A 25,980-nucleotide genomic window follows, 5' to 3' on the forward strand; every position below is an offset into this window, starting at 1 on the left:
AAACTCTACTATTATGTATCCACCCTCCTCTAGGCTGATCCAAACAATACATTTGATCCCAAGTCAAAGTGCTGTACACCCCTATGGGTTAAAGTATGGTATGATCAATTTAAATCCCTAGATATAAACCCCAAGTCCCTCTCTTTTCTGAACCTAAATCAAAAAGACTCTTATATGAGGAAACCTCATCCATTGTTTAAACATATGATTTCTAATATCCAAAATTTGTTCAAATCTATACAATTACTTAATGCCCTTGCCCTTATACAACCGATCCACTTAAATCCTAACTTATCAATCAACCAACAGACCTAACTAAATTCCCTCTTATAAAGGACTCTACAGTATGGGATTTATATGAATGTCAAGAAATCAATATAACACAATTAAGGGAAAAACTTGGATTTCCTAAGAATTACACCACTATCCTCACCTAAATCCTTTATGTAATTAAAATTAAAGTGCCCCTTGCCAAAAGAGACCATCAAGAAATCAACCTAGCTACCTTAATAATAAAACCCCCTGCATCCAAAGATAGAACGATCTCGAAGACTTATAAACTAATAACAAGCATAAAAGCTCAGAGCTCACTTTTATTCTTAACTTATTGGCAAAGTAAAAGCCAGCTAATCTCTGATGAAAATAAAAAAATGGCCATAGAAAATACCATTAAGTTTATTCCCTTCAAACGTCCGTTATACACTCAAATCCTGGTCAATAACAATGCTTATTATGCGCAATCAATTCTTCATAAATTTAATCCTAAATTCTCAGCAGAATGTCCATATTGCCCAAACCAATTAGCTGATACCTTACATGTTTTTTGGGGATGTAAAAAAGTCCATAATTTATGGTGCTCACTTAGAGTAAGATTAGAGAAGATGGGATATGAAAAATTCACCTTTTCATGGGAAACAGCTATATTACATATTGTCTCACCCAAATACCCCAAAATCATAAAACATATTCTTATCTCTATCTGCGCCCTTGTTAAATTTTATATCACCAAAAATGGACTGATCAATCCTCAATCTCATGGGATGATTTTTCCACCTTAGCTATAAAGTATATATCTTCCCACAAGTTGGCATACGCTAACACTAAACATAAACAGTACTATCATAAATATTGGGGGCTATTGCTAGACTTAATCCTCAAGACGTAATACATGATATTACCTCAACTCTACCCACTTGTTTTTATTCTTAACTTGTTACAAATGAACCAGTCTATATCTCTCAATGTCCCAAACTAAAATTATAACTATAACTATAATTATACTCTTACATTATACCAGGTTGCTAACTTGGATCTCGCAATCTTAATACTCATATTTTTTCTCTGATATGCTCCCCTTATTAATTCCTCTTCCCTAAATTCCATAAGTGTTTTTTCTCTTTTTCAGTTCTTTGTTAGTCAGTTTTAAAGTTATTAATGCTCTCTGTGGTGACTTCTATTATAAATGTGTATATAGTTATAGGTTTCATGTATTGCAAATGCAAGCTTTATATTGTTGTTATATTATCCTGCTTTTACTATATCGTAAAACTTCAATATTTTTGACAAAAAAAAAAAATATATATATTTAACCCTTTAAACTCTAGTAAAACTTAAACTATTATACATCACTATAATTACCCCAAAATTAACCGTCCTTAACCCTCCTTGAGGTACCCACTTTCTCCTACATGTGGGTTGTGCCACAACTACATAAGAAGATAATGATATTTGTTGAGATTACCTTATGTAGATGTTTAAGTATAGATTATGATTTCCACCATTTTATACCAGGACTTAACCAAGTCTCGAGTGAATTTATAAATAGTTGGCCCACTGTTTAGTGAAAATCATGTTCTAATTATATTATACTATGTCTACAGTCCTGAAAGCATAACATCTCACTCAGTTCTAAACCCTTCCTTAAGTTAAATCAGGCCTAGCTTCAATGTTAACAAGAAAGAAACACCAGATTTTTCTTATTTAATGTATAACAGGGCTCTTAATACATTTAAACAACTTCTGTTATATCTAAACTCTCTCATTATTCCAAGCGTAGGTAACAAGGATATGCCAGAACAATAAACGTTGAAATAGCCTAATGAATTAAAATATAGTAAATAAGTTGAACAATAACATGTATGAGCTCACAGATTATATCAATAGGAGCTGTCACTTAAGATTCGTTTCCTATATAAATAAATACAACGTACATGTTAGTATATTATAACCCCAGAATAAGAAAATGTGTACAAAGTAACAGCAACTGACCTCATTATGAGGTAAAATCATAATAGCAAAGTGTATACAAAACTTACATAAAGTACATAAAATAATCAGACATAAGCACATACTGATATAAGTCCAGCCTCATCTTCTTTACATTCCTATTAAGAACGAATGTAGTTATAATACCATAGAATCAAAACAGGAAACAGCTTGGTTTAATATGCAAAGTTCAACAATGCAAACAGAGAGAGTTTGGTAACCCCCCCTGTAATCTATTAGTTGAGTCAGCTCTTAAAATGATAAACAGTGTATCAATCATCCAATATTCCTAACTGAGCTAATCAATAGCAAACTTTGCAACAATTGTAGCTAAGTTCAGAAGTGAGCATGTATCCATAGCTGACCTTCTGTGTTAGAAGCTGAATACAAACTATTGCCCAACAAGTCCAATCCAGGTAAATGATCTTCCTTATATGTTTTTATATTTTATCCTATTTACGGAGATGGGAAGAATAACAAAATTAAGCATAAAAATAAGAAAAAGAGAACTGGCAAACACGAGTTAGCAAAGTTATCTTGAATACATATCTCTGCACCGTTAGGGTAAGAACAGTTCAGATCGTTTCCTGTATCCCAGTACAGTTAAATGATGGTTCCAAAGATGGGATATATCATAGTATATATGGTATTTATAGTGTACAACATATATGAAAAATATTTAGCATGATAAGAATGAATCCAGTAACTATATCTTTCTTGAGCAAGCTAAAGGCTAAGGTCATGCATGACATCGATTGCTCGTGGCAAGTCACTCATCTCTGCCTATCACTGCATGTTACCTGCTCCAAGGACTATTTTCTCCTATCGATTTCAGTTGAGCAAAGGTTTAAGCAATAGCATGAATTCACGCTTTAAATCAGGTAAAGACTTTATCCCCAATGCACTATGACTTACATGTAGGTTACTGTATAGTAAGCTCAGTCCAGCTGTTATCGTGAGATTTTGTGGGGGTATGTTTTGGTATCGCAGGAAGTTGTTGCGCTCAATAACTCCTACTCACCTACAACTTCTGCAACTTACGTTCCTGGGCCTCCTCATCAAACTTGAGTGTGTACTTCCGGTGATATAAGTCCTCAAGGAAGATTCACTGTTCCGGTGCTTTGCTGAAGCATTTAATGAATGCTGCTTTAGCCTACTCAGGTGAGTCTATCGCAAATTTTTCATAGTTGTAAAAGATTTAAGTGCTAGGGAAAAGAATCTGGAACTTTATTTTACGTTTAATTAAATCTGCACAGAAGGCTGAGAGGTTTTGTCATTTCTCTTTAACCATTATAGAAATGTCTTGGGGCAAGGTGAATTTGTGGCCGTTCCAGATTATTTGCTTTTGTTTTTTGGTGGCAAGTAGCATTCTCTGGGTGTCTTGATAGTTTAGTAACTTAACATAAATTTGTCTTGGTAAAGCTGGATCCTGTCTTTTATGCAGAGCTTGGTGTGCCCTTTCGATTACTACATTGTTAAAGTCCTTACCAGATTATAAGACTGTGCAAAAAATCTGTTTCACCAGTTTAATTAGATCGTAATGCTCATATTTCTCAGGCAATCCTCTTAGCAAAATATAGTTGCATTGACTCATAGCTTCAAGATCAGTGATTTCCTGTTGAATTTCTATTGGATTTCTGAGAGTGCATTAATTTTGGTGCCCAGCTCATCTCAAAGATTTTCTATCTGGAGTTTATTTGTTTTTATTTTGTCTTCAATCAGGTCCATGCAGTCAGCAATTTGGCCGATTGTATTTCTGAAACTTCTTGGTTAAGATCTGATGAGATTTGCCTTAATTCACAGGATTATGCATCAATATTGTAGCTGTATGGCTTTTTGATGATAGTTATCTGTTAGGAGCTCTGTGGAGAGGGTGCTTATCACCATCTTGGAAAATAATCAGTTTTTCATTCTTTTATTTTCTTCCATTTTTTTGCCAAAATAAATAATACTTCTCTAACATTATTTTTACTATCACACACTGCATTTTTTTCTCATCACTATTAAAATAAAAAAAAAATTTAACAATGCAGGGACTTATTAATCCTAACCCTCCTTGCCTACTAATGAACAATACAATACCTATCAATTGCAGCAAATTATTTTCTTTCCTATTAGAAAACATAAAAACTCAAGTTAAGTATCCCACTTCTTCTAATATGACTGAATTTATAAGACAGACATTCTTCTTAAACACTTTAAAAGTTCTCCTCCAAATTACAATATCCTTAATATCCCTTAATATAGTAACCCATTGTTCTTCTACTATCCCATTCTTTCCAAATCTCGCATCCAAAAAAGAAATGTCCTTCCTATGAAAAATACACCCCCACCTATCTTCGCCAAATCTCCTATCGCTCTATTCTTCTCTTTACCTAGACTCAAACCTATCCTCCCCAATAGCAGCTCTATAATCACAAATACTTCCCTCATTTACTCTTTATTCTTATTATTACCAAATTAACAGCATAATTGAGCCTAGCATTGAGCAGCTTATTACCATCACCAAGAGTGATGCCACAATATGTGCAAAAAAAAGAAGCTATGTCTTACCTTAATGTTCTCTGTTGTTGAACTTCGTTCATTCATTACTGATGGATTATCGGTTCCGTCCTTGGAACTGAGCCGGCCAAATATCAAGCTCGCATCAGCCAAAAACTCACGAGCCAAGGTCCTACCCAGAATGCTCTGCTCCCTGTTACCTCAGATCGAGTTTGCAAGTTGATAGACCAAAGTAGAGGCTACCTCTGGTCATAACAGACCTACAATAAAGTAGTATATGAGATCAAGCAGGAACCTCCGGAGAGGGATGAAGGGTGGTGAGTAATGAATGAATGAAGATCAGCAACACAGATGGAACGTTATGGTAAGACATAACTTCTTTATCTGATATTGTTAATCTTCATTCATTCCTTACTGATGGGACAGAGTCCCCAGGTACCTATATCCCTGGGTGGCCCTCATGGAAGGACATTCCTGAGCACCATGGAGCCAAATGAAGCTCTATCTCTGAAGGCCAAATCCAATTTGTAATGAATAATAAAAGTATGAGCTTTGGCCCAAGTCGCAGCTGAGCAAATATCATTAACGGAAGCCCTAGCATGGAAAGCTGCTGAAGTTGCCATAGACCTTGTAGAATGTGCTTTCACTCTGTGAGAAAAGGAGACCTTGTTTTTGTTGTAGATAAAGGTAATACGATTTCTCAACCATGAAGCCAATGCAACTTTTGAGACAGGATGACCTCGTCTTGGTCCAGAAAAAGCCAGAAATAGTTGGTTTGATTTACGGGTAGATTTTGTTCTGTCCAGATAAAACCGTATTTGCCTATGAACACCCAAAGCGTGCAGGCAATACTCTCCCTTGTTAGAGTGGTTAGGAAAAAATACTGGAAGCTCAATAGATTGGTTGACAGACTGCTCTGACACCACTTTTGGTAAAAAGGATGAATTAGTTCTCAGTGATACCCTATCCACAGTGTCTGGCCGATGTGAGTGCAATCAGAAACAACATTTTCCAAGAGAGATATTTTACATCACATGAAGAAACAAGTTCAAAGGGGGGAGCTGTTAGAGCTTGCAGAACCAAGGCTAAATCCCAAGGTTGTACCGGTTCTCTAAAGGGAGGTTTTAAGTGAAGAACCCCCTTCAAGAAAGTTTTACAGAGTCTATGTGACATAAGCGAAGAATCCTGAAAACCAATATGGAAATCTGAAATGACAGCTAAATGCACATGAATAGTAGAGGCAGACACCCCAGAGTGGAAAAGATGTGATAAGTAATCCAAAACCACCAAAACTGGGGCTGACAAGGGGTCTAATTGTTTATCCGCTGCCCATAAAGAAAGCTTTTTCCATTTATTGAGATACATTAGTCTAGTGGACGATTTATGAGATGCAATAAGAATATTGCACACTGGGGACGAGAGGTTTTCCTGCCTGGCAATCATTGGAAGTGGAGAAACCAAGCTGTTAGTTTCAGGGTTGTTAGATTGGGGTGAGTCAGACCCTGCGGATGGGAGATCAATGCTGGGGATGGATTGATGATCCACGGTTAATCTAGCAAGTGAGGCCAAAGGAAGGGGAACCACACTTGTCGAGGCCAATATGGAGCAATGAGGATCACTTTGCTTTTCAACTGTTGTGCTTTCTTTAGAAATTGGGAGATAAGTGGAAGAGGAGGATAAGCATAAAGGAGACCCGAGGGCCAAGTGTGGACTACAGCATCTCCCGGTGACTGTCCCCGAGGGGGGATCAGGGCAAAATAGTTGCTGCACTTGTAGTTGGTTGGGGAGGCAAATAGGTTGCAGCAAGGCTGGCCCCAGCGGTTGAAGATTCTTGTCGCTATCACAGGGTTGAGGGACCACTAGTGAGGTTGTAGAATGCACCTGCTCAAGTTGTCCCCTATCACATTGGAGCTCCCAGGAATGTGCACTGCAATTAGAAAGCGGTTGGAAGCTATCACCCATTGCCATATTCTCAAGGCCTCTCAGCATAATGGGTAAGATTTGGTGCTCCCTTGCTTGTTGATGTACCAGACCACTGACATGCTGTCTGACTGGATCACAATAGTCCCTGACAGAAGGATGGAATGAAATGCATGCAATGCTAGTAGCACCGCCCTCAGTTCCAGGACAATGATATGCAAAATGGCCTCTGTCTCTGACCAGGTGCCTTGGACCGAGTTTCCCTGACATAGCCCCCCCACCCCATCAGGGAGGCATCCGTGGTCACCGTGGCTTTCGGCTGAAGGGGGCTGAAGGGGCGAGACCATTGTTGGGATTTCAAGACATTCACCAGAGTAAATCTTGCTTGTATCTCTGAGTTACACTTATCTGAAAAGACAAAGAATGTTGTAAAGGGTACCACTGAGTGAAAAGTAACCACTGCAGGAGCCTCATGTGGAATCTGGCTAGAGGAACAATGGTGATCGAGGCTGCCATTGACCCCAAGAGTTGGAGTATAGATCGAGCAGGAGATTTGTGGCGACAGAGCAGTGGTTGAACCTGTTGCCTTATTTTTTAAAGCCTGTGGTCCGGAAGAGATGCTGTGCAATTTCTTGTGTCCAACAGTACCCCAATGAATCCCAAAGACTGAGCTGGGGTCATGTTGGTCTTCTCACAGTTTATAATAATTTCCAGGCGTTGTGCTGTGAGGAGAGTGTAGTGCAAGGCTTCTTCCAGTAGATGCTTGGTGGGGGCAGTGAGGAGCCAGTCATCTAGATATGGAAATGGCTGGAATCCTTGAAGTCGCAAGTGAGCGATAACCACTGCCATGCATTTGGTGAACACTCTGAGGGCTGTAGAGAGACCGAAGGGCATAGCTCGAAATTGGTAGTCACTGGCTTCTATGCGGAAGTGGAGATATCTTCTTGAGGGTTTGTCCATTTTTATATGGTAATACGCATCTTGAAGATCTATAGAGCACATCCAATCATCTTCTTACAGGAGAGGAAGGATAGACTGAACCATGACCATCCAAAATTTCTCTGTTTTTACAAATTTGTTCAGTGTGCTGAGATCCAGAATTGGTCTCCAGTCCCCTGTCTTTTTTGGCACTAAAAAGAACCATGAGTAAAAACTGGAACCTATCTGGTCTGGGGGGCATCTGGATGACTCTTCTGTAGCAATTTTTGGATTTTGTGTGCTGCTGCTTCCCTTTGACTGGGTGGAATGTCGGGTAATACTCTGGATGAGGTTGGACAAAGATGGAAGGGGATGTGATAGCTTCTGGATATTATCCATTGTACCCAAGAGTCAGTGGTTATATTTCACCAGGCAGTGGGGTACAAGGCAAGATGATCCCCGACCGCTTCCAGAGATGAGCAGTCAGGCAATGCTTCAGGAGCACTGATAGGGGTGGCCAGAGAAAGAATCTCTGGAACTCCAGTTTCACAAACCTCCTCGGCCCCTAAAGGGGCGTCTTCCACTAGAGTTTCCCTCTCTGCCTCTAGGGGAGAACTCGGCATGTGCACCACTGAAAGAGCCCTGTGATTTCCTGTGCCACATCTTCCCGCTCCTCTGATTTCTGGAGTAGAATCATTGAGGAGAGGAGTGTATGACACCAATGGCAGATAGGGTCTTGCCATCTTATTTGCACATTGCCAGCATATCTTTAACTTTAGGGCCAAACAAAGAAGTGGCCTCGATGGAGGCATTAATGAAGGAAGCCTTAAAGGTGTCCGCAAAGTCACAAAGGTGCATCCAGGTATGTCGTCTGGTGACTATACCCATGCCTGCTGCTCTAGTTACTCCTTCCATTCCAGGAGGAATTAGACGATTGGAAGAATTGGAGATGGACACTAGGGTGGCTATCTGAGAAGCTACATTGTCACAGACCTCATCAGAAACAGCTCCTGCCAAGGTTTCAGAGAGTTAGTTGATAAGATCCCTCTGGAGCCTCATAAAGTGTGCCAAATGGTTCAAAGGTGTTACGACAAAGGTCGATGAAGCAAATAAATGCTTCCCTAGTCTGTCTATCGCCTGGGACTCCTTGTTGGGCAGATGAACAGTTTGGCTCTCTTCTGCCAAATCTTTCTTAGTTGCAGCCACCACCATCATCATGACATCTACTGGAAGATCTCGTGACCAATGGGGAAGCTCAGCTGGGGTGATAAGATTTTATCAGGCCTCCCCGGTATCACTTCCAGGGTGTCAGGAGCCTTTCATGCACGTTGGACAAGCTCATTGGCTGCCGGGGTAACCCAGGAGGTACGAAGCCGGGCATGAAAGGTCTGCAGAAATATGGTTTCCTCAGAGGAAGGATTAGAGGACTTCCAGTCACCTCTCTGTCTAAGGATCCCGAGGATGTCACCAAAGGACACCTCATCAAAGGGTGACCATGGGGACCCTTCCCTGTCATCAAAGTCAGTATCTTCAGTCAAAGACTCCTCAGTGGGGTCCATGTGCTTCCTCTTGCATGACGCTTTGCAGGGTACTTCCTCAGTGGAATGTTCTGGGGAAGACTGCAAAGAGGGGGTCTCCGGAGGAGGAGAAACCTGAGGCCCTTGTGCCCGGTGTCCGGCAGTTGTAGCTTGTGAGAGTCACGGCACAGAGGGGGGAGAGGACTCCAACATGTGGGGTTTGCCAGCAGAGGCAAGTGCCCTCTCCCTGGCCTGCCCAAGGAGGGATGCAAGCCCAGAACCTAGCACAACAACCTTGGAACCGGGGTCACACCCTGCCTTGACGAGCCTGCCCCCACACCAGGAGTGTCAAGAGGACTGTGCAGCATGAGAGAGAGAGGATTCCTGGAGAGTGCCATAGAAAAAATCAGAGTGGAACCAAGAATGCCCTCCCCCATGGCACAGCCACTGGCCTGAGAACAGCCCGATGTCCAGTGCACCGAGGGCCACAAAGACAACTCCAGTTCCAAAGTGAGATCCACTATTGGGGTTGGAGGAAGGGAAGCTGCTGTCTGAGTAACGGGCTTCATTACTTGGGTGGAAGTCGAAGGAGTAGTGTATGTTGGAGTTTGAGGAGATATACGTTCACCTGAAGGAGGGAACGTGGATTTCGATGGTTGAGAGAGACCTCTGGCCACAAGCAACTGGTCAACAAGCCGCAACACATCTTGCTCAGAGAGGCTCCTGGTTGACCTCATAGAGAAACCTGAGGGCGATTGTGGCCTTTCTAGGAAAGTACTATATTGGCTACTAACAAACGGATCCAAGGAAAGAGAGTACTTGGTCCTTGTTAATTCAAGAGGTGCAGAGCCCAGAACCGAAGGTGTCTGCACTGAAGAGAATGGTGTCGAAGTAGTCTGCGCCGACAACGTCAGCGCCATAGAAGTCAAAGGTGTCTACATCGTGTCTGCACTGATGAGTATGGTGCCATCGAGGAAAGTGTCTGCACCAGTAACAATGATGGTGCCCAGAAGGACTGCACCGAAGAACATGTCGGTGCTGAAAGTGTCTGCACCATGGAGGACAGTAATGTCATACTCGGGGCTGAAGGGGATTGTACAAACAGTGCTGAAGGGAACTGTACCTGCATGGATGGTGCCGGTAAGGGTTGCGACGGAAGTGTCAGAGCCGTAATTGTCTGCACCGGGAACTCCAGTGCCATTAATAAGGAGGACATGGCTGGAGCAAGAATCAACTGGGGCGGTGCTGAGCCTGGAGCCAAAAGGCTCCCAGGTGGCAGCACTGTAGTAGTCATTTTCACCTTCTTAGGCCTCGACTCCCTATGATCTCCAGAGGGAGATGAAGTGAGCGACCTCAATGAGGAAGAGGAAGAACGTCTCTTACAGGGTTTAGCAGGAGGGGGTGAGCCCTATGACCCTAAAATAGCCTCACATAAAGGAGATTTTAGAAGACCGTTCAGGATTAACTTGTTCTTTTTCTCATTAAGTGTCCTGGTCAAAAAAATTCTACAAATCCCACATGGGGAATCCACAGTAAGGTGGGGGACATTCAAACAATAGACACATAAGTCATGGCCATGGGAAAACGGTAACTTACGGCCGCAATCCTTACACTGTTTAAAACCAGCACTACTTTTCTTATCTGACATAATGATGTGGAGGAGGACAGTACCAAAAAGAAGAGGAAAGGCTACCCAAAATGGTAAGAAGAGAGAAGGAAGAAGGATTACCAACGATGGCAATGAAGAATTACCTCAAAGGTAAGAAAAGGGGAATAAAGAGAAGTAGACTAAACGGTGAGAGTCTTAAGGGTATGATAGGGTAGGAGAATAATACAAGAAACTGAGTGAAAAACTTTAGAGAAGAAACGATATATAAAACTATACACTTAGCTGAAGAGAATGGCATGACACGGCTGCACAGCAATGTGGCAAACGAGATCTGAGGTAACAGGGAGCAGAGCATTGTGGGTAGGACCTTGGCTCGAGAGTTTTTGGCTGACACGAGCTTGATATTTGGCCGGCTTAGTTCTGAGGACGGAACCGATAACCCATCAGTAAGGAATGAACTAAGATTAACATCAGATATGATTGATTTCAACAACTGGCTGTCTTTCTGGTTCCACTCTAAGGGGATCCAACATTTGTCAGCTTAGCAGGACAGACCACAATGCTTTGCCAAAGATGGTCTGCACCTTTCCCCTCTAGGCTTTCCAATACTAGCTAAAACTTTATCCACACCCATAGTGCCATTTTTACGCAATGCCAATTTGATAAACTATAAACATAGCAAAATCAACTCAACAGAACCTCAAGGTGTTACTTCTCAATGACAGGAGCCAAAATAAAGAGTACACTCCTTTCAAGCCCACCTCATACTCAAGAATATAGACATTGGTGCGATTACCGAGACATTAAGTGGCAGACAGTACACCAGCAGTGCAAAGTTTTAATGCCTTCCACAATTTTAGAACAGTAGATGCACACACAAGGGCTAAATGTGGAGGTATCTCAATATACATCAATAACTTGCATAATTCTATGGTAGTCAGACTGGATGATGTGCTGGAGTTCCTCCATGTGCAGATAACCATAGACAAAATCCCCTACCATATCCTAGGCTGCTACAGATCACCCTGCATGTTCCAAGAAGCTTGCAGTACACACTTGGACCTACTGGAGGCACTTACCATCCAACCTACCACTCTTCTCATGGGAGACTTTAATTATTACCCCTATACAGACTGGAGATCTTACAAGGACTCACATCTACAGGCACAGAGATTTCTAGACTTTGTAAATACAAGCGCCCTTGACCAGATAGTGAATACGCCCGCTAGAGGCTCCAAAATCCTGGACAGCATGCTCACAAATATGGGAGGATGTTGCACCATCCTCCAATGTCTTGTCTTCCCTGGTAAGGTCCGATCATAAAGCTGCCACTTTTGAAATCAAAATTAACTGTGTAATCCCATTAAAACCACTGAAAGTTAGAAACTATTCCAGGATAAATTAACATTTAAGTGATGTTTTATCAAAATTCAATGCCCCTCCAAACCCCCGAGAACACACCAGTCTATGCTAAACTGCTCTCAGTAGCTCTGTACAACCATGTCAATGGCTGCATAAAGGATGATGTATCTTCTAGAAGTAAGCCCAGGACTAGCCCCCAAAACAAACCACACTGGTGGTGTCCCAAATTAAACAGACTATACAACAAATGGGGAAAAAATGGCAAAATCAGGAAGGGTAATTCCCATAAAGATAAAATCTCTCTCATCAAAGAAAATAGGCAACTATGAGCACTAATTAGGTCAAGCATAGCCAACTCTAAGGTTAAGATAGCCTCTCAGATGAAAGGTAACCATAGGGCCTTCTACAGCAATGTGCTGAACTGGTGGTTAATGGTGCCACATTCACCATTCCTGGTGCTATAGTGAACCTGTTGGCAGACACATTAATTTCCAACTTTACCCCCCCCCCCCCCAACAACCTCTTCAAAAATATCCTGGAACATAACTCCTCCAACTATAACAATGGAGCATGGACTGGCTGCAGTCACTAAAGGCAAGAACATGGCTTCAACGTCCTCAATAGGCCCTGATAACATTGCCGAATGCTTCCTGAATAGTTTGAAATACAACTAATCATGACTGCTGGAGTCATTATTTAACTATAATCTTAAAGGAAGCTTTGTGCCATATGAATGGAGGACCTCAATGTTCATCCCCCTTCATAAAGAAGGGCTGTCAACAAATAGTGGAAACTACCGACCCATTAGTTTGACTAGTCTTATTTGCAAAGCCATGGGAAGAATTACCATGGAAATTATCAACAAGGACATAGGAGACTTCTAGACACTGGATCCATCCCAGTTTGACTTTCTCAAAGGAAAGTCATGCTTACTGAATCTGGTAGACCTCTTTGAAAGGTCACTAAAGCAATGGAAGAGGGGAAAATGGTACCTACTGCCTACCTAGATCTGTCTAAAGCATTTGATACAATACCCCACTTAGGCATTGTCAACAACCTTATGGAACTAGGTATAAAACCCTTTATAACACAGTCGATAGTTAGCTGGCTAACTGATAGGACCCAAGAGGTTAAAATCGGTGAGGCCACCTCCACAAAAGGGCAGTCACCAGTGGAGTCCCTCAGGTCTCAGTGCTAGGCCCATTCCTTGGCATCTACGTCTCGGATGTCAACACCAATTGCAAAGGCCTTTGGATAACCAAGTTTGCAGATAATTGCAAACTGGGAGCAGTCAATGAATCCTCCCAAGACAAGAACACCCTTCAGGAAGACCTAATATAGATAAATACTTGGTGCCGAAACCATGGCTTGAAACTCAATACCAAGAAATGCATTACAGTATATTTTGGGAAGTCTGCCACCCTGGGTAACTATGTCATCAATAAAACCATTAAAAGCTGATTTCCTAATCAGGGATCTGTGAATTCATGTAAACAGTACCCTAGCCTTTGACCAATATGTGTAAGAAAATCCTTTTCTGTTACTCAAATTATAAAGTGAGGGCATAGCATCTAGGTCCAGACAGGTCATGTACTCAGCCCTCATCAGACCCAACAAAGAATATAAGACCCCTTTAGTCTGTACCTGACAAGATTCATGCCGGAACTAGAATATCCACAAATGTTCTTTACAAAAAGTATACAGGGAGTAAACACAATTTCCTACGTTGATCCAAATTTTGCTTTCTATTTGACTTTTGTTGGATTTTTTTAAGCTTTGTCTTCTTAATCTCAAGTTCATAGGTTCATAGATTAGTACTAAGCTAACTGCCCTTGCGAGCCATTTTAAGACTAGCCAATTATCCCTTGTGAGACTCAAACCCTGCACCTTGTGTTTGTATGGCAAACACCTTAAACATTAGGCCACTGTCTCTCCCTAACAGAGTTCTTCCTAAACATCTTTCTTCTTTCAGAATTAATTTTCCTCCGGATTCCTTCTTCCCATAAAATCTCCAACGTATCTTCAGTAATATCTTCTTTCTCCTGCAACTCCATCTAAAGCTTCCCTAGTAACATCAACTCCCCAAGTATTATCTTCATTTTATTCTCTCATTCTGTTTGCTTCATCACCTATTACTACCCCCTTCTTTATCTTCCCATACCTCAAGTTCTTCCTTCTCACAATCATATCAAAAATACCATGTTTTCTTACATTTCCTACATACTTGTTTTACAATTCTGTATAGAATAACTTCTTTCCCAACACTGCTGGCAACATCTTCCATTAGAATGACTAAATCAGTTAGATTGCCCGAATATCTTAAAGCACCCCTGGAACCAGAAGTGAAAGCAGTGACAGGCAAATGCATAATTTTCCATTTTTACTTTTCAAAAACTAATTCATATTGCAAATCCCCATGCCATATATTTATTTGATCATTAAGACTCAATACATATTTCTTTTAAAAAATTAACATCACTTCCACAACTTCATATGTTCCAAACTGAATGTACAGTCCTTTAATTATTCACAGTTCTTGCCCCAAGAAAATGATTATTCCATGGATAACTCATTCCTTTTTTCTCTTATATAACAAAATATTTTTGTAATAGTCCCCCAGTCTTAAATATGGCATCACAAAAATATTCTTTGACTAGATGAATAAATGAGTGTACATACAGTGCTTTAAACCCCACATGGATTATGACACTGTCTTGCATAAAATATCTGTTAATAACAGCACCTTTTCTAAAAGAAATACCACAGGTTATAGTAACCTTCTCAAAGAACACACATTAACTTTCTTCCCTTTTTCTCCCAGCTAAGTAGCTTATTTGTCCAAAAACATTTTAGTAAGAATCAGTCAGTGACCACTTTCCAAAAAGTTTGTGGTTGAAACAAGTGGTCTAAATAACAGGGAAGCAAAATGACCACTTTTAGTGAGTTTTTACCTTTCACCCATGTTTTGGTGATGCCAAGATTTGCTGTTTTAGAGGGGCTGTAGAAGTAAGGGACAGTGGAGGACTTTGACCAATATAAAAAAAAATAAGTGAGGAGAGTAATAGGTGGCCAGATGCCTCACATGTGGGGTGCAGGGCGGACTTGTCCCCTTGAAAACAAGTTGTGCATTTTTTAATGTTTTTCAAGTTACTCTCTTTCAGAATTTAATATCTGGAAAACATAATTCACACTTTGGTGACTTAGACAAACAAAGGGAAACCAGATATACAAGAGTAGGCAATGCTGATAAGTTAAAAATCCACCAAATGTCTAAAAGGTTATATTTTAGTAATGGTCTATACATTGGCAGTAACACATCATGAAGGACTTAACTACTTTAAAACATGAACACTCAACTTAATTTGTTCTAAAACGGTTTGTAACAGAAGTGTTTTTTTTTTCATTAGAGAATGGCTTACTTAATAAAGAGAATTATTTTTGAAATTTCAGCTAACAAGCCCTTTTGGGCTTAATAATGACTTAAACTTGAAGGGTTTAATTTTGTAATTCTTTTAATACAATTTTAAGGAGTGCTATTTTGCAGAATTGATGCCCTTATTTAAATCTATTTATTTCTTATTTTGTTAGATATTTTTAATAAAATGAAACCTTTATTTTCTGCCACTGCATTAAACTATTGCTAGATTACAACTGCCCACCCTCCTGCCTTGTTTAATTGAAACATACTTCAGCATTTCTATTCATTTCTAATATTTACCACCTGACACTTCCTTTTTAATACTTCCCCCACAATATTTCCTATTTTCTTTCACTTCTCATCTAACATCTGTCCTTAACTAACTCTTCTCCCTCTCCCTTCTCTGCCTAGTTTTCTGTCAGTCTTCATATACAAGTCTTGCAACTTTCCATATTACTCCAATCTTGTCTCTGATTGATTCCCCTTATGTGGTTTCACCACTTTTCCTGAGACTGTCACATCTCATCATACTCAGTGAAAATATTTTGTTTACTTTCACCATCTATAAGTCATTTTATACCTGCTTGCTTTTTATATAGACTGTAAACTTGAGGTGTGCATGTAACTGGTTATCCAAACATAAATCTTATTGCAACTGTGGAGCTTTACTCTCTGGGTGGGACTCCAATGAAAAAGGGCATTAGCCGAGCAAGAATATCCCAATCAAAAAAAAGAATGAATATATGAATAAACACATAAATACATTTATTTTATTTATTTTATTTAACATTTGTTGACCGGGAGTGTCTGACTGAGCTGAAGCCCTTTTTCAGCGGAGGCCCAGGGAGAAAAGCTGCAGAACATACAAAAAAAGGACTATAGTGTTATTTAATTAGTTACAGAATCAACATACAGTAGTTGCCAGTATTATACAATACTATAAACAAAAACATGGCAACAATGAAAGCATAAGAAGCACAAATGATTGTAGTTTCAAATAGTTGGCTAATCTAAAATACAATAAGTAGATTAAAGGAAAAGTTTTGAAAGTTACATAGAAGTAATGGGAATGTATCGGATAAACAGGACTAAGTTGGTTGGGTATGGTCAGGGAGAGTGCAGCCAGTGGCAGGTCCAGTGTTTTTTAAAGTAGTCTTTGGTGGCTAGCTTAAATTGTTTGGGGTGTGTGACGTTCTTGATTTCTAGTGGGAGTTTGTTCCATGCAATAGAGGGGTGGTAGCTGTATAGATTGCACCCTGTCTTTGACTGAGGTTTGTAAACAGATAATAGGTCTTGGTTTGCACTTCGGAGATGTCTGATAGGGGAATAGAGTCAGATGAGGGATGATAGTACTGGACAGAAAGTAGGCTGATACAGAATAGTGTGTAGGATTTGGAGTTGAGATTGGAGAAAGGGGTGCAGAATTTCAAGCCAGTTCAGGCATTTTAGCGCAAGACAGTGGTAGGATTTATATGTTTGTTGAGCTGCAAATCTAGCTATCTTGTGATAGGTCAATTCTAGTTTTGTTAGTAGGGGAGGAGTTCAGATTAGTGAGCATTTGGGAACAGTAAGTTAAGCAAGGTAGAAGGTAGGAGGTGATAAGTTTAAAGTTAAAGGAGGTAAATATGCTTAAATCCTTGAAGGCATGTTATTGCTATTACACAAACCCACTAATAACATGCGTCTTAGCATTCTGTTTTTTTTTTTTTTTTTTTAATAATTGTGGCAAATATACAGTGCTGTTGAGTTGGCATGATGCTTATTTGTATACAGGTGTACAATGGGTCAAACAGATGTAACAACTGACTCTAGAATTATAAATTAGTATTTTTTTGCCTGTAATGGTTTTCTTACTTTGCATGGTTTGTATGTCATCTGCCAAAACCTCTGCCACTGACCAAGGTCATAGCTGAAAAAAGTACAGGGAGCCATTCACTTAACCATCCAGCAAGCAAAAACACATAACTTGAGATTATACTGAACTGTAAGATAAATATGTTTGGCATTAATAGTTCACCTGTCTATGTTATTCACATCTTCAGAGGAATCCAGTACTTCTGAATGATTTTGTTTTATCTCATGCTGACTCTCATATGGTGTTACTTCCAAATCTCTCTCATTATTTGCAGATGAATAAACAAATAATTCTTCGTCTGGCAGAGGATGCTCTAGCATCCAGCTAGCGAGCACTTCCATTCCATTACAGCTGGCTTCAGTAGAAATCCCTATCACAGAAAGAAACAAAGAGGTAAAAAAAAGTGAAAGCCTAAAACGCCTCTACACTGAGTTGTTGCTTAAAGTTTTTTGTACAGCATCTTACCTGCAAAAATAAATCTAAATTAGCAACTTAAACAGAAGTAGTTTAGAAACAAAGAAATAAAAATCTGACAGGAGAGCAGGGCTGCTTGTCTCATCCAGTCTGTCCATTTCCCTACACGCTAGAAAAGATCAAATCCACCTTAATAAAAGCTTAGCTGTATTTTTCTGTTTTTCCATACGTCATAAAAACGGATGCATGCCTATAATAAGCATTTTCATGTTTTAAATTACTGTTTCTAACAAATCTTCAGTGAGGCTGTTTTTACTAAACTACCCTCCTCATTACACACACCCACACATACATACATCTCTCTCTCTCTCTCTCTCTATATATATATATATATATATATATATATATTTTTTTTTTTTTTTAAATAGCACCCTCTTGGACTCTACATATTTCTTTAACATACTTAAACATCTGTCAGTCCATCCACTGTTTTCTTTCTTTGCACATTTATATATTAAGAGTTTCTAATCCTCTTTACGTTTTTAATGGTGTAAACCGTGCACCCCTGCTGCATTCCTCGGAACTGCCTACATCCTGTCCAAGCCCTATTGCAGAAATGTGCAGAATATTAACTGTTCTTAGAAACACATTTTATCAAAGTGAGGGTGAAATACAACTTTGGACTGACTGCAAATTCGTATACAACAGGAACAGTAATCACTGTGTTGGAACTGCTGACCAGCTGACGACAGTTGCAAGTTTGGATTCCAAAAATATCCAAGCAGACGGATACCTTTCGACACAAGCAATGCAATAGAATTGTCCTTTAAAATGTTACTTAGTAAAAATATCAAGAGATCATTCTGGATCCTTACCTTAACTTTATAACTCACATAAATAACAGTACTGCCAAATTCCTCTTACAGCTCAAACCTTGTTATGGAATCTCTCACTGGCTGCCAATATAGCTATACCTAAAATTATCATAATCCCTAAAATGGAATATGAGCTACCCCTACTATGCCTCTATTCAGCCCACACACCCAAGAACTGCAAATAGTAGAAAACAAAATGATACTACTTACTAATCAAAAATGGCAGCACTGTGATATTTTAGAAGACTTCAGTCGACTAACCACCATAATCAGAGCTACACTGCTTCTTAGCATACTGATTTTCAAAATACTACAGCTTAGTTACTACCCCCTCTGAAAAGAAAACATCTCCTACAGAACAAACATGTTCACTCAGAAACAGCCAAGATGCCATTATATTACTAGCCAGACCAAAATTCAAACGGGCTATAGGAAAAACAGCCTTTTCTAGACTAGGACCTAGTCTGTGTAATCACCTGCCAAATGATGCTAAAAAACAATCAAACCTTGGAAGCCCTGTAAAAAACTTTGAAAGAACACCTATGTAATGAAACCAAATGCAATTGATTTAGGGTTGTTAGCTAAATACTTGGATCTCCCTATACCATACTGTGGGTCTATATCAGTTCATCGAAGGTTCATGTCAGCGAACCCGACTTCATCGACCCAAAACCGCCGAACTTCACTTCCACGAACATTCACATCCCTGAAAGATTAAAGTAGGGAAAGGAAGCAGTTGGCCAACAGCACAACACTGCCATTTTCCCCACTGTACTGCGATCTCCATTGGTATATGTAGTTAGGGGGGTGGGGGGTGCAGCCACCCACTTGGTGGGTTTGACATAATGCGGTGTGTGTTCTGTTGTGGTGTTGGCCAAGTGCTTTCTTTCCCTGGTGAAATATTTTTCTGATGTGAACATTTGCAGAAGTGAATTTTGGTGGTTTGGGGTCGATGAAGTCAGGTTCAGTGAACTGAATCTTCGATGAACTGGTATAGACCCCCGTACTGTAACATACTCTAAACACTGTAGTGCATTATAAATTACTGTATACATCTGTAATTGTAATGCCTCAAACATTTTCTATATTAGCTATATAGTCATGTTCATAATCTCCTTCCACAGCCAGAACTCTGCTTCAGTGCCTACCACAGCTACAGACTTCCTGGACTGTAAATAGCTGTCTGTGAAATCTAGAGACCTACCTTCTAGCATTGCACGGAAGGCATTTTACTTTAACATGATGGTTACCTCCTCTGATGGTGTCTGCTAGCAGGATGTATAGATACTGTATGGAGAAGTACTAACAACGTTCTGGCCACAACTACTTGCTACCACCTACAATACTGAGATCACCAGATCCGTTGGTATAGCTGGATAAAGCCTTGAATGTAATCCAAGCCAAAAGAGTTTGATTAGCAGCTTGGGCAAATCTTCAACAGTAAAAAGTTACAAAAGGAAAAACGTAAATGAATGACAACATGAGAAAAGTGCAGTGGCTGTAATGGCAAACACATATTTTACTGATTTATTTATTTTATATTTGTTTACTATGAAAGTCCGACTGGACACAACTCCTTTTTCAGTGGAGGCCCGGGGAGAAATGTTCCATGAGTAACAAATACATGCAATAGAGAAACAAATGCAGCCAGGTGAGAAGCAAACACATACAAGAAAGGGGTTTCAGACACATTAAGTAGAGCAACAGTAATTTACATAAAAAAATGGTTGTTAACATTTAGTGGATATATCCAAATGATTATGTACAGTTAAAGTGAAACTACCATTAGTGGTAGATCATGCTAGTAGAGTAAGAGCAATGATAACAGAGTGAAAAGGAGGAGTAGGTTATCCAGGGGAGTTGCAGGTGTAGAGCCAGGTGTTAGAAAGGTGCGTTTTTAGAAGTTTTTTTTTTTAAAATTGAAGTGTTGAGGAGTTTAATTACTAGCGAGTTAGGTACATTATTCCAGTATCTGGAGATGTAGCTAGAAAAAAAGTGATTCACCTCCTGAATTGTTAGCTTTGATGGTGTGCAGAAGTAGTTTGTTGCTGGAGTGAAGGGATCTTGAGGAGGAATATGGCTGAGTGATATCTGAGTGAGAGTGGGGGGTTTCTAATTGACCGAGTAGTTTGTGGGTGAATGTAAGTTGATTAAAGAGAAGAAGTTGAGGGAGTTCAAGCCATTTGAGCTGCTTAAGTGATGAGCAGCGATGTGATGTGGCATTAGCGGCAAACTTGGAGATTTTATTGTAAGAGGCTTCGAGTTTGGCTAGATCTGTCTTGTGGAGGTTGGTTAAGACTGGGGAAGCATACAGGAGAATTGACAGGAGGTGGGTTCTAGCAATGGTGGCTTTTGTGCTACTTGTAAGAAATCTATTGTTTCTATACGCAGACCTAGATAAGATAGGAAGAGATGAGATAAAAACAGTGATGTTTAAATAATATTCAGGAAAGCCTCCAGGAACAAATGGCATCCCTGGGAAGACCCATCAGGCACAAGTTCATACAGACACACTTCAATTTTAAACCATGACTATAAAGTGATTACATTTACACTAACTAAAACAATAGAAAATGTGTTGCCAAAATGAATAGATATGAATCAATGTGGTTTTGTGAAGGGCTGGCAAAAATCTGAAAGCATTAACAGAACAATGATGATCCAGAGGGAAACAGAGTACAAGAAAAGATCACTGTTGTTAGTGGGTCTTGATGCAGAGAAAGCATTTCACACAGTAAGCTGGGATTTTATGGTTAGGGCAATGGAATCAGTTATATTCCTGATACAATAATAAGGTTAATTAGGAGGCTATACAAAGGATTGGATGTAAGAATTAGAGAGTGTTTGAATAGAGGAACCATGCCAGGGGTTCCCTATTTCTCATTTGTTATTTGCTTCATATTTATAATCAAGGTCAAAGAAAATAAGGAACTCGGAAATGCAATGATATAAACAATGGATTTATTATTTTGTAATTGATGAACCCAGAAAATTACATCTTAGTGTTGTGGAGCATTTTCAGACAGTTTTATGTCTTTCTGGCATATAAAATCATTGAAGATAAAACAAAGGCTATAGCCAACAATTAAGTACCCACAGATGAATTGGTCCAGCAATACCCATATTTATGGGGACATGATAAAATTAAGTATTTAGGAGTATGCCTTAAAAAAAGCTTCTGTTATGGCAGCTCAAGATATGTGAGAAGAGACTAAACAAATGATAACACAAAAAGTGAGAAACTTGAAGCTCTTCTGTATGAACATGGATAAGTAAGATACAAACGCTGAAAATGTTTTTAGTCTCCTTAGTTTTATATACGGGTTAGGCATATCTTTATCAACTAGAGGAGAAACTGTGGACAGTAATTAAGAGTTGTGGACACCAATTAGTAAAGAGTTGAAAGAATTTATCTGGGAGGAAAAGAGGGCAAGAGTTAAGTGGGATAAGTTGATCTTTCCAAAAGACAAGGTGGTTTAGGATTACCTGAACTGAAGGGTAATTTTAGTGCTATACAGTTACAGCTCACATACATAACAGAAGCAGAAAGTTATCATTCAAAATGAAAAGAGATGATGATGAAGCAAGGGGAAGAGAGAGCAAGATTTTGGAAGCGGATCTTTAAGGAGAATAACCACCACACAGAATATTATATTCATAAAGCAGTAGAAAGTATTCTAAGAACTAAGCCAATATGAGAACAGAGTAAAAGATGTTGCCATTGGGGTTGACTGCAGATAAGGGTACTGAAACAGGCAGGAGGTAGTTGGAATTTACTAGAGAAAAATGACAAATGAACAAAGGCATTGGGAGCAAATAACTAGAGAGGGAAAGGTAATAGAGTGCGATGAGGCCAAGAAGAAATATGGACAGCAGGCTAGAGACTGCCTTATCTACCAAGGACTGATATCAGAGTGCAGGCAAAGAAAATGGATGGGGGAATCTTAAGTGAAAGTCCTGCTGTGGTATACTTTTTAGTTGAATCTTGAAAATAACCTGGTGTTTAAAAGGGATAATTAGAACATATAAAATTTTGCATGATAACTATAAGAATCAATCAGAGGAGTTTACAAAAGATTGGGAAGAGAGACTGGAAATGCAATATGCAAGAGAACAATGGGAGGACATATGCATGGCTCTCAAGTACGCAAAAAAGTCCAGAAAGGTTAAGATCTTGGCTTGGAAGTGTTTGTATAGGTATTTTTATACCCCAAGCAGACTTCAATGAATATTTCTTCAGCTAGACAGCAAATGTTGGAGGTGTGATGGGGAAGAAAGTGGTAACTGGGAATATATGCTTTGAGAGTGTAATGAGCTGGCAGATTTTATAAATTCCCTACAGAGAACTCTGTCAGAGATACTGAGTGAGCAAATGGCTGTAACTAAGGAAAGAGTCTTTTGAGCTAAGACACACGATTTGAATTGCCTAGACATGGTGAAGGCCTTATTAAGTTCCATTCTGTTGGCTGCCAAAAAGCAGTACTAAAAATGGAAATCAAAGTCAAAACCAACTCTATTTTAAGTACTGAATATTATAAAAGAGATAAAAGAACTGGAAGATAGACCTTTACAAAAGGAAGGAGCAAATTGCATAGAAATAAATGGAAATAGTGGGAGCAATACATGCAGAATAATGCTCAATAGGAAGAGTGATGTTTAGGAGAAAGCAAGAAATCAGCAATTTATGTAAAGTTGGACTGATGATAGTTACAAGGAAAGAAAAGATATCATGTGATGTATAATGTATGTAAATGCAAAAAATGTTAATATGGATTGTTTTATTTTCTGTTAATGTATATTTGCCTGTGTCTTAAATGATAAATTTCTAAAGGCGTTTTTTTTAAGATTTTATTATTAAGGCAACAACATTACCAGACAATGTTCGAAAATTAATCTCTCTCTAGGAAACAAAGGCAGTGGAACACAGAGGTGATGTAAAACCTAATGAGGGAAAAATTAAGAAATGCACTGATGGTCCAATAAAAAGCATCTAATCACTTCTGTGTTCTTGAGTCTTTATGTTCTGTTTTCATGGACAACCAATAATACATTTCTTAATTTTTTCACGACTGCCCACTTTGTAAATACTACCGTTTAATAAGCTTGACTACTTCCCTTCAGATGCATTCATACTCATGGTGTCTTAGTACCATTCTTATCACAGGAAGTGAACAACATTTTATAAATGTGGTTACTGTATTTAAAGATAAGTTTTCAGGACAATAGTTATAAACTATTTTAATTTCTATCTTTAAGTCTTTTCAGCTCTTTCTTCTGGCACACTTTGTTAATTTCTTCAACTGAAAGGCCAGTACCCATGTAAACATTTACTGTTAATACAACACAATAAAGTGTCATATTTCACCAAGTCATATATACATAGAAAGATCTATTTGCCTATCAAAAACACTCTTCCTTGTGATTTGCAGCAAAACAAGAAACACAGACTGCTGCAATGACTTCTGTTACAAGTGTCCCTCAGATCGAAACCCATACTAGTTCCTCAAAGCAAATAAGCCACTCCAGTGCAATTTCTGTCTGGCAGAAGACACCGATGAAGTGGTTACAATGCCAGTGTAATCTTTTACTGTTAAAGTGATATACCTTAGCCAACAGCAGCTGGAGACACTGGAAAACATGAAGGTCCTACTGAACACCCTGATCTTGGGAGATTTCAATTACCCTAACATTAACTGGGAAAACTACTTGAGTACAACCTCCCAGGCTCAGCTCTTCCTGGAATTTATCAACTCAAATGCCCTGGATCAGCTGGTAAACTCCCCTACCAGAGGCCACAACATATTGGACCTGGTCATCACCAACATGGGCGACAGATGCTCTGTACTGGAGGTCAACCCGTCACTGGTTAGATCAGACCATAAACTAATCACCCCGGATGTCCACACCCCACCACCACCCCCAACCAGGAAAACCACAGTGAAAAACTTTTCTAAAGCAAACGTCACCTTACTTAAGGCAGAGGTGGTAAGTTTCACAGCCCCCACGTTAAAGGATAACACTGCCCAAGATGCAGAATCCTTTACAATTGCAGTCTCTGAGCACCTACAAGGATGCATGGATCGTGCCATCCCTAGCAAAACCAAGACTCGCTCCCCTAAGAGAAGGAAACCAGTCTGGTGGACCCCTGCCATAAACAGGATATACAACAAAAGGAAGAACTAGTTCAGAAAAAAAGCAAATCCCAAGAAGGAAAGACATCCCTGATCAGTATCAGTAAGAAACTAAGGTCCTTCATAAAATCATTCAAGGCTAACTTCGAAAGAAAAATAGCCAAGGATTCGAAAGATAACCACAAAGCCTTCTTTAGCTATGTCAAGAATCTAAGTGCCAACTCACAGATATGCTCTGAGATAGTGCAAAATAGCACAAAATATACTGAACCTACTGATATTGCCAACATACTGGCAGACAGATTCAGTGCAAACTTCACCTCCCTCTCACCTTCAAAACAGCCCACAACAATACTGGAAAAGTGCAGTGTCCCAGAAATCACAGAAGCACAGGTGAAAACAGCCCTTTCAAAAGCCAAAAACACAGCATCAATGGGGCCAGATGGTGTCCCAGGCTGCGTCTTGCACGAACTACTGAAAGAACTAACCCCCCCACCTAAACATGCTGTTCAACCTCCGCCTCTCCACAGGCTGCATGCCCATAGAATGGCGCACAGCAATGGTTATTCCGCTCCACAAAGGAGGGGCCACAACTGACCCTGGTAACTATTGCCCCATAAGCCTGGTCTGCAAGGCTATGGAGCGCATTATCATGGAATTCATTAACAAAGACATTGGGAACCTCTAAACACTTGACCCGACCCAGTTCGGCTTTGTTGAGGGCAGATCATGCCTACTAAACCTGGTTGACTTCTTCAAGACAGTTACCAAGGCCATAGACGAGGGGAAAGGTGGTTCACACAGCCTACCTTGATCTCACCAAGGCGTTCAACACCATTCCTCACTCGGGTATTATAGAAAAACTCACCAGCCTGAACATAAACCCCTACATCACAAGATGGGTTGCCAACTGGCTTACAGACAGAACTCACACGGTAAGAATAGCGGGCTCCAGGTCTGACTCTAAACCAATCACAAGTGGTGTCCCGCAAGGCTCGGTTCTGGGACCCCTACTGTTCAGCATATATTACTCAGAAGTACAGGCAAACACAGGAGGACTATGGCTAACCAAGTTCGCCGATGACTGCAAACTGGGGGCCATAATTGACTCTCCTGCTGACACGGACATCCTCCAAAAAGGCCTTACTGAGACAGACACCTGGTATCAAAGTCATGGCCTCAAGCTAAATGCCA

The 25,980-nt window shown here is 39.8% G+C and overlaps 1 protein-coding gene across 1 annotated transcript in view; it reads right to left on the reverse strand.

Annotated features, from left to right (window-relative positions):
* Positions 1 to 25,980, reverse strand: part of LOC122815150 (probable E3 ubiquitin-protein ligase HERC1) — a 5,886,073-nt gene that overhangs the window by 2,360,269 nt on the left and 3,499,824 nt on the right. Inside the window, exon 42 of the mRNA XM_044087407.1 lies at positions 17,529 to 17,736. Coding sequence (XP_043943342.1) covers positions 17,529 to 17,736 — 208 coding nt within the window. The remainder of the gene's footprint in view (positions 1 to 17,528; positions 17,737 to 25,980) is intronic.

Source organism: Protopterus annectens, chromosome 1.part1 (genome assembly GCF_019279795.1).
Source record: "Protopterus annectens isolate FY-2018-M chromosome 1.part1, PAN1.0, whole genome shotgun sequence".
Classification (NCBI taxonomy): Eukaryota; Metazoa; Chordata; order Ceratodontiformes; family Protopteridae; genus Protopterus; species Protopterus annectens.